We start from the raw sequence: 13,762 nt of genomic DNA, 5'->3' as shown, positions 1-13,762 counted from the left end.
TGGCACGTAGTAAGCGTTTAACAAATACCATCATTATTATTATTATTACTTCCTGCTTCTACCTCCACTACTACTACTATCAATAATGTTGGTATTTGTTAAGTGCTTACCCTGTGCCAGGCGCTGTTCTAATCACTGGGGTAGATCCAAAATAATCGAGTGTTCCAAATGGGGCTCACAGTCTTCATTCCCATTTTACAGATGAAGTAACTGAGGCACAGAGAAGTTAAGTGTCTTGCCCAAGGTCACACAGCTAAGTGGCAGAGTCAAGATTCAAACCCATGACCTCTGACTCCCAAGCCCGTGCCCTTTCCACTAAGCCACGCTGCTTCTCTACTAATATTACTAATACTATTACCATCTCTACTACTATTAATCTTTAAAGAGACTTTCCAGATCAGGGGATTCTATGAGCCCAACTCTCCCAAGATTCTCCTTGGAAGTTAATTAAGCACTTAGGGAAACCCATTCACCCTTTCAAGTCACAAGAGAACAATTTAGAAGCACTCCTGCTAGACTTATCAGCTTGAAGTTGTTCCTCCGTGGCCTGAGGCTCTTCGAGGAACACCTCTCTATCGGAATACTAAAAAGTTCAGGTCCAAAGCGCCATACCCAGCAATAATATATATTATGGCATTTGTGAAGCACTTACTACGTGCCAGGCACTGTACTGAGTGCGGGGGTGGATACAAGCAAATTTGGATTGGACACGGTCCCTTTCCCACGTGGGGTCATGGTCTCAATCCCCATTTAACAGATGAGGGAACTGAGGCCCAGAGAAGTGAAGTGACTCGGCCAAGATCACACAACAGACAAGTGGCGGAGCCAGGATTAGAACCCCTGAACCTTCTGACTCCCAGGACCCTGCTCTATCCACCACACTGTACTGCTTCTCCACTGCTCAATAATGTGAGCTCTTTGTGGGCAGGGGATGCGTGTTTGTGGTTATATTGTACTCTTCCAAGCGCTTAGTACTGTGCTTTGCACAGAGTAAGCGCTCAATAAATATGATTGAATTAAATAAATTAAATGAATTGAATGAATGAATGAATAATGCTCTGAATCCCCTTAATTAACTAATAGCATACATTGCATCAGAAGAGGCTGGAGCGCTGAGAAGAGATGAGTTCCATGGCTTCGTTCCCAGCAAGTTGGCCTGGAAAAGGTCCTTGAGAGGCCAGTTAGTCCATCCCCCTGACTTTAGGCAAAGCTTCACATAAACTGTCTCAGTCTATTGAGGTTGATTCCTGTTTTTGAGACCTAATCCCTCTCCTTTGTTCTGCTCTTTCTGACTTCAATTTACGATAAGAACTCTGTAAATATTCATTCATTCCATTGTATTGAGGGCTTACTGTGTGCAGAGTACTGTACTAAGTGCTTAGAAAATACAATTTGGCAACAGATAGAGACAATCCCTACCCCAAAACGGGTTCACAGTTCTAGAAGGGGGAGACAGATAACAAAACAAAACAAGTAGACAGGCATCAATAGCATCAAAATAGATAAATAGAATTATAGATATATGCACATCATTAATAAAATAAATGGAGTCACAAATATGTACAAATATATGTAAGTGCTATGGGGCAGGGAAGGGAGTAGAGCAGAGGAAGGGAATAGAGGTGATGAGGAGGGGAGGAGGAGCAGAGGAAAAGGGGGGTTCACTCTGGGAAGGCCTCCTGAAGGAAGTGAACTCTCAGTAGGGCTTTGAAGAGGGGAAAAGTGTTAGTTTGGCAGAAGTGAGGAGGGATGGCGTTCCGGGTCAGTGTTAGGACGTGGGCCAGGGATCGATGGCGGGACAGGCGAGAACAAGGCACAGTGAGGAGGTTAGCAGCAGAGGAGCGGATATGTGATTATACTTACACAAACCATTTGTTTTAGAGGGTAGGACTCTCAAACACATGGGACAGCTGGAGAAGTACACGCTGCTCTACCATAAAGACCGTGTTATGTTTGGTGACCATATGCCCTTCTCTGCCTCTTGTTCTCCTGTCTCAATAAGCTTTGTGTTTCATCTTCATCTCATTAAATGATATTTGTGAAGTTCTTACTATGTGCTGGACAGGATGGGCACAGCCCCGTATTGAGTTTACCGTCTAAATCCCCATTTTACGGATGAGGTAACTGAGGCCCAGAGAAGTTCAGTGACTTGCCCACGGTCACATAACAGACGAGTGGTGAAGCTGAGATTAGAACCCAGGTCCTTCTGACTTCCCGGTCCGTGCCCTATCCCCTACGTCATGCCCCTTTGCATTAGTGATAGTCTACCCGGTTGCATTTCTGTCCAAAAGCCTGTCAATGACTGATGTCATGGACACTCACCATGATCCCTTTGTGGGTCCTCCCTGGGTTCACCCTGACTGGGATGGAATTTTCGGGAACTCTGCGTTCGTTTTGTGGATTTGTTCATTCCCCTCACTTTGGTCTGCTCCTCATATGTGGACGTCATCATCACCCTCTAGTCTGTATGCTCACTATGGGCAGGGAATGTGTCTGTTAATTGCTATATTGTACTCTCCCCAGCACTTAGTACAGTGCTCTGCACACAGTAAGTGCTCAATAAATACCGTGTAATGTATGCCTGAAACCTGGTCTGTGTTTGGCAAATAACTGGTCCTAGATATCCCTGAAGAGCCACTGGGATCTCAGGATCCAATTTTTTTTCTGAGCTACTTCTGTCCTCTGGGTCTCGATCTCCCATAGAGTCTTCCTTCTCAGGCACTCAGAGGTACCGAGTAGCAGTGTGGTCTGCTTCTTCCCCTTCACAGCCTTATTGAAGGCACATTTCCCCCAAGAGGCCTTTTCTGACTAAGCCCTCCTTTCCTCTTCTCCCACTCCCTTCTGTGTCGCCCTGACTTGTTCCCTTTATTCATCCCCCCCACCCAGCCCCACAGCATTTATGTCCATATCTGTTTTATTTTTTATGTTTATGTCTAACTCCATATCTAGACTGTAAGCTCACTGTGAGCAGGGAATCTGTCTGATTATTATTTTGTTATCTCCCAAGCTCTTGCTAAAGTGCTCTGCATGCATTAAGCACCCAAAAAATATGATTGACTGACTGACTGGCCTAGTGGAAAGAGCACAAGCCTGGGAGACAGAGCACCAGGGTTCTAATCTAATCTCCCCCATTTACCTCATGTGTGACCTTGGGTAAGTCACTCAACTCCTCTGTGCCCCAGTTTCCTCATCTATGCAATGACCTGTTCTCCCTCCACATGGACTGTGAATCCCATATGGGACAGGGACTGTGTCCAACCTGATGACCATGTAACTATTATGCCAGTACAATACAAGGCACATTGTAAACACTTAACAAATACCCCAATTACTATTAATTATTACCCCAAAGGGTAGGTATATGGTCACAGCAACCAATATTCAGACTCAGCCAGTCACGACAAACAAATGCAGGCAGAAATGGTGACGTAGGCAGACCTACAGAAAAGAGAAATAGAACCGAGTAGAGGCCAGAAACACCGAGAGACCCAGAGAGAAGGGGAGAGAGAACCTTGAAGGACAGCTGCATTATCTCTTTTTGGGGGAGAAGTGGCTACACTGCAGAGTTTGGAGCTGGGCTGAGAGGAGAGGCCAAGAATAAAGCCATTAGGTTCCCACTAAATCTACTACCGGTTCTAACTCTGTAACCTTTTCATCACGTTCATGGAGCTCTGGACTCTTTCCAAAGACTCCATAAGGCCAAAACCCAGCCAGAGTGCCCGGAGTGTCTAACCCAGAACAGGAGACCAAACTCAGGATCTGACAAATGATAGAGAGAAGCGGAAATCTGACCTCTCATGTGCTACATCAAAACTTTCTTATGGCTCACATTTTCCTGGCTGCCTGATGCAAAAAACCATCTCTGGCCCTAGCCAAATCAGGGAAGCAGCATGGACTCCTGGATAAGGCATGGACCTGGGAGCCAGAGGACCTGGGTTCTAATCCCCGGTCTGCCACTTGCAAGCTGTGTGACCTTGGGCAAGTCACTTAATTTCTCTGTGCCTCAGTTTCCTCAACTGCAAAAATGGGGATTCAGTACATGTTCTCCTTCCTGCTTAGATTGTGAGTCCCATATGGGACAGGGACTGTAATCAACCTGATTAACTTGTACCTACCCCAGTGCTCAGAACGGTCCTTTACAAACAATAAGCCACTTAAATATAATTTAAGAAAAAGATCCCAAATTACCATGACTCCCTTTTCTTCTATGTCTTCCAACTCTCTAAAACAGGAAACAGAGTGGCCTAGTGTTTAGAACACGGGCCTGGGAGTCAAAAGGACTTAAGTTCTAATCCTGACCCCACCATTTATCTGCTGTGTGACCTTGGGTGAGTCATTTAAATTTTCTGTGCCACAGTTACCTCATCTGTAAACTGGAGATTAAGACAGGGAACACCATTTGGGACCTGGAGTATGTCCAACCTGATTAGTGTATATCTACTCCAGTTTTTAGCATAGTGCCTGGTACATAGTAAGCACTTTAAAAATGCCATTCAAAAAAACCCAAAAAAACCCCACTCTCAGCTCTGGGCTTCAGCCAGACAAATTATCAGTTTCTACGCCTGCTGGATCCAAATTTAGGGAATTCCGTGGCTCTGAATCAAATACTTTGCCTGTTTTTATGGAATGAAGAATTAAATGAAATGGAAAAAGAATGAAATGGTGGAGAGTTTATTTGGAACACAAACATGAATATTACATGGTTTGCTGACAGGAAAGTCAACTCATTTTATTCTCCTGCCTTCCAAGATGGGGAAAAATGGGGAATTTAAATTCAAACACTTTATCAAAACAAGGAAATATTGTGCAATATGGGGAGTGTCTCTGGAGAGAGATTATAGACTATATAAGAGCAAATAGATTCTGGTCAGAGTCACTGGAAGTCATCGCAGCAGAGAAAGCTTCGAGAAGCCAGTGAGGTGAGTGTCCAGGAGGGCTCCCATCCTCTGAGTCTTTCTTGCTTTTCACAGGCACCTCTGAGCCTGGAGGGCAGTTGGGCTCAGACTGGGGTGACAAGTTTCCAAGATCTCAGGTGGGGAGAAGGAAGTCCTGAGCCCGGAGTTCGGCTGAGGATGGTGGGTTTGAGGTGCGGGATGGAGGTGGACTCACACTCCGGGAAAACCCTGGAGTGACCCAGGAAGGGAGAGAGGAGGAAGTTGATGGCATCACTCTGAGAAGCGAGGTGGGTGCTACTCTAGACCAGCCAGAGTCTGAGGAGGAAGCGAAGGCCGTGTCCCAGGGCAGACTGGTCCCCATCCAAGGAGCAGGAAGGGGTTGCAGTCCTGTTTGGCTCCCTGATTTCCCATGGTCTAGATAGCCACAGTTATTACATCCACTGGAATCAAAATCAAAATCAATCAGTCATATTTCCTGAGAACTTACTGGGCGCAGACCGATGAACTAAGTGCTTGGGGTAGTACGGTGTAACAGAGCTGGAAGACATGTTTTCTGCCCACAGAGAGCTAACAGTCTAGAGGGGGAGAAAGACATTAATGCCATAACTAAATTAAGGATATGTATGTAAATGCAGTGGGGTTGAGTGCAGGGTGAATACAGAGGGCAAATCCAGGTGTAAGGGTGATGGAGAAGGGAGTGGGAGAAGAGGAAATGAGGGCGGAGATGTGCCTTCAGTAAGGCTTTGAATTAGGGGAGAGTAATTGTCTGATAGATATGAAGTGAGAGTTCCAGGACAGAGGCTGGACGAGAGTGAAGGGTAAGCAGTGAGATAGATGAGATCCAGAAGGTTGGGTTTAGAAGAGAGAAGTCTGGGCTGGGATGTAGCAAGGAATCAGAGAGGTCAAGGTGTTCGAATGCTTGAAAGCCAATGGCAAGGAGTTTTTGTTCGATGTGGAGGAGGATGGGCAACCACTGAAGGTTCTTGAGGAGTGGGGAAACATGGACTGAATAGTTTGTCTCTTAAAGGCTCAAACAAAAGCAGTTTAATTTCCCAGGCAATGAGAATTTGCCCACATCCTCCAGCTGGCGTGGAATTCCCTCTCCCTTTATATCCAACAGATTACCTTCTTTCCCCATCTTCAAAGCCTTTCTAAAATCCCAGACTAAACTTTCACTCCCGGCCTAAGCCCCCATTTCTGCAAAGCCTGTGTACTTGGGTTTGTTCCCCTTAATCACTTTGATATTAACCCCTCCCCCAGATGTACAGCATTTATGTATATAATCCATCTGTAATTTATTTTCCTATCTGTCTTCCCCTCTAGTCAGTAAACTCCCTGTCAGCAGAGATCATCTCTGGGATTTCAACTAGTCTTGTATTGTGCTCCCCCAAGAACTTAGTAAGTGCTCTGAACTTAGTAAGTGCTCAATAAATAGCCCACTTGATTGACTGATTGTTTGATTGCTCAGGGACTTTCTAACCAGATATCCTAACCTTAGCCCTAATCCTAATTCCTAAACATAACCCTAACCCTAGAAACAGCATAGCCTGGTGGAAAAAGCAGGGGCCTGGGAGTCAGAGGACCTGGGTTCTAATCCCGGCTCTGTCAACTGCCTGCTGGGTCACCTTGGGCAAGTCACTTAACTTCTCTGTGCTTGAGTTTCCTCAACTGTATAATCCCTCTGTGAGCCGCCTGTGGGACAGGGACTGTGTCTAAACTGATTAACTTGTATCTACCCCAGAGCTTAGAACAATGCTTGACATATCGTTGATGCTTAACAAATAAAATAATAATAATGATAATGAAAATGATAATAGTGCTCTCACAAACTCATTGATGTAGTTGATATCTTGCTGGTCATGAGGATGGCAGCGGACTCCACACCTATGTGGATGTCACATGCAACCTCTGGTAGCCTCTAAAAGGCAGGAAAAGGAGGATGTGAGAGGGAAATAGAATGGATTGCCTGAAATGAGGAAGAAAAGAAAGGGGGAATTAGAGGAGGTTTGGTCTCTCATCTCGTTGGGTTATAAAATTATACTCTTTCTCTAAGAGGTTGGAATGGAGCAGGCTGTATCTGGCTGAGAAATTAGGAGGGTCCCACCAGGTCTGAGATGATCAAAACCAGGACAATCTGAGCTCTGGGACCAGAACAACTGACCACCGTCAAGGCTTCCCGATTAATTCTCAACATCTCAGGTTGTACAACCATCACCAGTTGTATAATAATAATAATAATAATGATGGTATTTGTTAAGCACTTACTATGTGGGAAGCACTGTTCTAAGTGCTGGAGGAGCGGATACAAGGTGATCAGGTTGACCCACGTGGAGCTCACAGTCTTAATCCCCATTTTACAGATGAGGTAACTGAGGCACAGAGAACTTCTGACTTGCCTAAAGTCACACAGCTGGCAAGTGGTGGAGCCGGGATTAGAACCCATGACCTCTGACTCCCAAGCCCAAGCTCTTTCCACTGAGCCGTGCTGTTTCTAGTATCATTCATTCATTCAATCGTATTTATTGGGTGCTTATTATGTGCAGAGCACTGTACTAAGCGCTTGGAATGTACAATTAGGCAACTAGTAGTATTATTTCTAGTAGTAATATGTGCTTTCTGTGTGCAGAGCACAGTACTGAACACCAGGAAAGAATTCATAGTTGGGAATTACATTTGCAAATCCACTTGATATTCACCTTTTTTGAAAATGATGTTTATTAAGCACTTATTACGTGCCAGGCACTGAAAGCGCTGTAGTAGATTCAAGATAATCAGGTTGGGGACGGTCCCTGCCCCCCATGGAGCCCACAATCTTAATTTCCATTTTACAGATGAGACAAGTCAGTTGTTAAATTGAGAGAAGTTAAGTGATTTGCCCAAGGTCGTGCAGCAGACAAGTGAAGGAGCCGGGTTCAGGCACAGGTTCTCTGACTCCCTGGCCCGTGCTGTAACCATTAGTCACACGCTTCTCAGTTATTGATTCTGATATTTCATTCTGGTCTGTTTGCTCTCTTCCCTATCTGATCCTTGTTTTTCTTTTTTCTTCCCATTGTTCCCAGTATCCGCTAGCAAACTTACTTGCCAGTCTCCATGATTAGATGCAAGCTCCTTCCGGGAGGAAAGATATGTTTGGCTTCTGTTGTGTTTTCCCAAGAGCCTAGGCAGTGCATTGCACTCAGTAGGTGCCCAGTAAATGCCCTTATGATTAGGAAATGGCAACATGTACATTATCAATCAATGGTACTTGTTGAACGCTCACTGTGTGCAGAGCGTTGTACTAAGGATATTGTGGACACCAAGGAGAGAGGCTGTGACTTCTCCCAGTTTGTTCCTAAATAAATGCTAATTCTCAAGGATTTCCCTCAGACGTGCTCCTCATGGATCTTCCCCGGGAGCAGAGGTTCCATGAAGGAAAACTCTGAGAATGAATTTTAAATTTAAGGGAAAACATAGAAAGCCAGAATGTCCCCACCGTCAGCCCAGAAATCTCATCCCTGCAAGGGTGAGGAAGTGAGAAATCAGGGCGGGAGCTGGGTCAGATTGGGGTGTGAGTGAATATTCTTTATGGGTGGGTTAATATTTGAGTTGGGGTTGATGAAATTTCTCTATGGAATTGGCATGGAGGAGGCTAAATCATAGCCAAGCTTCCGGGTGAAACGGCATCTGCCTGGGGGGGCGGTGCTCTTTACCATCGACCAACTCACATTACCAAGAACTCAAAAGAAGAGGGCAGGGTTGACCTGTTGGTTGACCATTTGGGAGAGTTATGACTTTATGGTTCTCAGGAAAACCCACTACCTCTCAGTAGGGGCCAGAGAGAGGTATTTCTGTTCTGGCATAGTGGATAGAACACAGGCCTGGAAGTCAGAAGGTCATGGGTTCTAATCCTAGCTCCTCCACTTGTCCGCTGTGTGACCTTGGGCAAGTGACTTCACTTCTCCGCGCCTCAGTTGCCTCATCTGTAAAATGGGGATCGAGACTGTGAGTCCCAAGTGGGACAGGGGCTGTGTCCAACCCCATTTGCTTATATCCACCCCAGTGCTCAGTACAGTGCCTGGCACACAGTACATGCTTAACAAATGCCATGATTATTATTATAACTAGAGCACGGACCTGGGAGTCAGAAGATCATGGGTTCTAATCCTGACACCACTGTTTGTCCGCTGTTTGACCTTGGGCAAGCCACTTCATTCTCTTTGCCTTAGTTACCTCATCTGAAAAATGGAGATTGAGACTGTGAGCCCCACATGGGCCAGGGACTACGTCCGACTAAATTTGCTTGTATCCACCCCAGCGCTTAGTACGGCTCCTGGCACATAGTTAAGTGTTTAAAAAATACCATCATCATTATTATTATTATTATCCTGTTCAGATTTCAGACTAATATGTCCCTTGTCCCAGATTTTAAGGGCTGGAAAGTGTGTTTCTCCGCTCTGGTTGTTTGTCTGCTCAGTGGTGGAGACAAAAGATTCCTCTGTCGGCAGAGGGGGGAGAAGGGGGAGGGGATGTATGCACACATGCGCTCAAGTGTGCCCTTGACGTGTGTGCCTATGTGACCCATTTCCTCACACTCCCATTCACACATTGGTACAAATGTACATATATAAACCAACCAACCACCACGAAGCCTCCCACAGCTGCGTTCTCCTTCCCCGACTGAGCAGCCTCAGACCCAAGGGCCTCTGCTCCCACAGAAACCTTCGGCGAGGACCTTATCCTCTGCCGAGGCCGCAGAAGACGAGAGCAGGAAGGGCCAGGTTGGACCAGTGGCCCTGACCCCCTGCTTAGGTTTTGGTAACCATCGCAAGGACATTTGCGTTCACTTTTGTTTTTTCTCCAGAACCTGCCACCATGAAGACTCTCATGATCCTCGCTGTCCTGGTGGTCTACGGTAAGCGCAGATCTGGTCACCCCCGCCTCTCCGGCTCCCCTCCCCAACACTGACCCCTGCCAGAAAGGAGTAAATGCTGATCGGATCAAGTGTTAAGTACAGTGCCAAGAGACTGGTATAGTGCTCTGCTCACTGGTCATGAGTTCGAATCCCAGCTCTGCCACTTGTCAGCTGTGTGACTGTGGGCAAGTCACTTTACTTCTCGGTGCCTCAGTTACCTCATCTGTGAAATGGGGATTAACTGTGAGCCTCAAGTGGGACAACTTGATTACCCTCTGTCTACCCCAGCGCTTAGAACAGTGCTCTGCACATAGTAAGTGCTTAACAAATACCAACATTATTATTAAGAGACTAGTAAAGCACTCTGCTCACTGGTCGTGAGTTCGAATCCCGGCTCTGCCACTTGTCAGCTGTGTGACTCTGGGCAAGTCACTTCACTTCTCTGTGCCTCAGTTACCTCATCTGTAAAATGGGGATTAAGACTGTGAGCTTCACGTGGGACGACCTGTATCTACCCCAGCGCTTAGAACAGTGCTCGCCACGTAGTAAGCGCTTAACAAATACCAACATTATTATTACTGTTAGGGGCTCCACGAATACTACTGATTGATTAATCGATGGATTGGTGAACCTAGAATCGGTGTCTGTCCCCCGGGGCCACGTCCACCCCGCATCCTCTGGGATATCTTGACCAGGGGAGTCGAGAGTCCCGCTCTCAGACATAGGGCCTCTCTCCCTCCCGGTGGCACCGATGCCCAACTCCTTTGGAGACTGAGCCCTCCCACGCCCTGGGGCTCTGTTGTGAGCTCCCACACCGGATGTGGAGCTCTGTAAGGCTCCACACAGATTTTTAATTTTATTTTATAGTATTTGTTAAGCGCTTACTATGTGTCGAACACTATTGTAAATTGCCGGGGTAGGTACAAGTTTATTAGGTTGGACACAGTCCCTTTTCCTCTGGGGACTTGCAGTCTAAGGAGGTGGGAGAACAATATCCCCATTTTAGAGTTGTGGGAACCGAGGCACAGAGCGTTAAACGACTTGCCCAAGTTCACACAGGAAGCTATTGAGAGAACCGAGATTAGAACCCAGGTTCTTCTGACTTCCAGGCCCATTCTCTATCCACTAGGCCATGCCGCTTTTCAGAATGAGAATGGGGAAGACCCTCCCCATGGCCTCTCCCCAAAGATCACCTAGAAAAATGAGGCTGAAAACATGAGGCAGAGGGAACTATGGCAGTCTTCAACCCAAAGGGAGATCTGTGTCAGCAACAGAGACCCCTCGGGGTTCCCCAAAAGACTCAGATTCCCCTGTAATGGGCGGGGCTGTGTCGCAGGAATGTTCGTGGTCCAGGGGAGCCTGTTGGAGTTCCAGAGGATGATTAAGCAGGTCACCGGGAAGAACGCCGTGCCCAACTACTCTACCTACGGCTGCCATTGCGGTTGGGGCGGAAAAGGGACGCCCAAAGACGCCACAGATCGGTGAGCGACGGCTACTCACGGGCCTCGTTCCGATGGGGTGAGGAGGAGCCGGTGAGACGGCCCTGCGCACGGCCCCCGCTGGCCCCAGAGAGCGAACCAGCGGAGACCGGAGGGGCCCGAGCCAGAGGGAGACTAGAGCCTGTCAGGGCTGGGCGTTTGGGACAGTCTTCTCTCTCCTCTGAGGGACGGCCAAGGGTCAGACTTTGTTCTCCCCCCCGCTGCAGCTGCTGTGCGGCCCACGACTGCTGCTACTTCAGGCTGGAGAAGAAAGGGTGCCGCATCAAAACCGATCGATACAACTACTCATACCGCTCCGGCACCGTCACCTGTGGTAAGATAATAATAATAAATGCTGGTGGTATTTGTTAAGCACTTATTACATGCCAGGGACTGTACTGAGCGCTGAAATAGATACAAGGTAATTGGGTTGGAAACAGTCCCTGTCCCATATGGGGGCCACAATCTTAATCCCCATTTTTCAGCTGAGGTAACTGAGGCCCAGAAAAGTGAAGTCACTTGCCCAAGGTCACCCAGCAGACAAGTGGCGGAGCCGGGATTAGAACCCAGGTCCTTCTTACTCCCAGGCCCACGCTCTAACCATTAGGCCATGAGACGGCTTGCCCGCTAATCCCCGAGCCAGCACCCAAGGGCCTCAGTTTACGGGACCCTCGCCGAGGACTAGGATGGCAGTGGTTCTCCCAAGTGTTTATTAAAGTGCTCTGCACATAGGATACGTTCAGTAAATAGCTGGGTCGCGTCTCAGGATCGCCAGGCCCCAAATGGCCCCGACTCCTATGCTCTGTTGTTTTCTTCTGTGACCTCTTTGGGCAGGGCTTGTAGAGGGTGGGACCTCTGGGTAAGGCTAGCAGAAGTCACGAGGTGGCAGAGGTAAATCTTCCCACCATTTGGGCCACCATCTTGGAAGCTCCTAAGCATGCCAGATTATTCCTCTTGACCGTGTGTGGTGAACTGCTCCAATTCGGCCTAGTGGACAGAGAACGGGCCTGGGAGCCAGAGAACCTGGGTTCTAATTATGCCTCCACCACTGGTCTGCTGTGTGACCTTGGGCAAGTTACCTAACTTCTTTGTACCTCGGTTATCTCATCTGTAAAATGGGGATTAAAGCTGTGAACCCCACGGGGGACATGGAATGTGTCCAACCTGATTATCTCGTATCTCCCTCAGCACTTAGTACAGTTCCTGAGCACAGCAAGCTCTTAACAGACAGCATTAAAAAAGCAAAATCTGAGACTCTAGCTTTCTGCCTCCTCTCATTCTCCTGTTCGACTGCTAGATTTCTCTCTGCAAATTCCAGCATTTATTACTGACCTGGCACTCAGTGGGTATGCATATCTGGTTGTGGGCAGGAAATGTGTCTGTTAATTGTCACATTGAACTGTCTCTCAAGCACTTAGTACGGTGCTCTGCACACAGTAAGTGCTCAATAAATAGGACTGAATGAACGAATGAATTCCTACAGGACTCTCTGTGTTTCAGGTGGGGGATCCTGGTGTGAGAAGATGCTTTGTGCTTGTGACAAAACAGCTGCCTATTGTATGCGGAGCAACCTGAAGAGCTACAATGACAAATTAAAATACTTCCCAAACTGGAAGTGCTCAGGAAGAAGTCCCCAGTGCTGAGAACATCCTCTCCGGGGAGTTGAGAGGACTAGCTGTCATAGGCCCCAGGTTCCGGCCTGATCTGCGCCCTCGAGTATTTCCCATTGGCGATTCCCCATTGGGAAGTCCGAGGATTGAGTTCTACTTCAACCAGACTCCCCTGAAGTCCAGTCTCACTCCCTTCTTTCTGTGATTGTATTTGGAGCCAAGAGATTTGCCATTAGGGGTTGAGGTGGTGGGGGGATAGCACAGGAGACCCCAGACCGGTCTCCGAGCCGGGACCTGAGGAACAGCCTTGCCACTGGGCCTCACCCCCACTTCCTTCTCCCTTCCCCCTCTACCTCTCTGTACAGTGTCCTTTCTCTAAATAAAGTCACAGAGCAGCAGTCCAGGTCTCTGTGTGTGTGTGTGTGTGTGTGTTTGTGTGTGTGTGTGTGTGTAGGTGGGTGAGGAGGGGGGGGATTCACGCTCATTCGGCATCATTTTCAGATCAAAGCAGCATGGCCTAATGGGTAGGGCATGGGCCTGGGAGCCAGAGGTTCATGGTTCTAATCCTGACTCTGCCACTTGTCTGCTGTGTGCTGCGTTGGGGAAGTCACTTCACTTCTCTGGGCCTCAGTTACCTCATCTGGAAAATGGCAATTGAGACTGTGAGTCCTACTTGGAACAGGGACTGCATCCAACTTGATTTGCTTGTATCCACCCTAGAGCTTTGTACAATGCCTGGCACATAGTAAACGCTTAATAAATACCAACATTATCATTATTATTATTATGAAAGTGCTGGGGGGAAACCCGTACCTTATTGGAGGAGGGTTCATTCATTCAATTCATTCAATTGTATTTATTGGGCACTTGCTGGGTGCAGAGCACTGT

General features: G+C 47.5%; 1 protein-coding gene across 1 annotated transcript; it reads left to right on the top strand.

Moving 5' to 3' along the window:
• The first annotated feature begins 4,883 nt into the window (after positions 1-4,883).
• PLA2G5 (phospholipase A2 group V) lies at positions 4,884-13,272 on the top strand. Its single transcript, XM_003431089.5, has 5 exons — positions 4,884-4,919; positions 9,736-9,786; positions 11,123-11,267; positions 11,492-11,598; positions 12,765-13,272. The coding sequence occupies exons 2-5, from the start codon at positions 9,747-9,749 to the stop codon at positions 12,905-12,907; spliced, it is 435 nt and encodes a 144-aa protein (XP_003431137.1). The 5' UTR covers positions 4,884-4,919; positions 9,736-9,746; the 3' UTR covers positions 12,908-13,272.
• The last annotated feature ends 490 nt before the right edge of the window (positions 13,273-13,762 follow it).

Source organism: Ornithorhynchus anatinus, chromosome 5 (assembly GCF_004115215.2).
Source record: "Ornithorhynchus anatinus isolate Pmale09 chromosome 5, mOrnAna1.pri.v4, whole genome shotgun sequence".
NCBI classification, from domain to species: Eukaryota; Metazoa; Chordata; class Mammalia; order Monotremata; family Ornithorhynchidae; genus Ornithorhynchus; species Ornithorhynchus anatinus.
The sequence above is the reverse complement of the archived record's forward strand: the minus strand, read 5'-3'. Positions and strand labels throughout refer to the sequence as shown.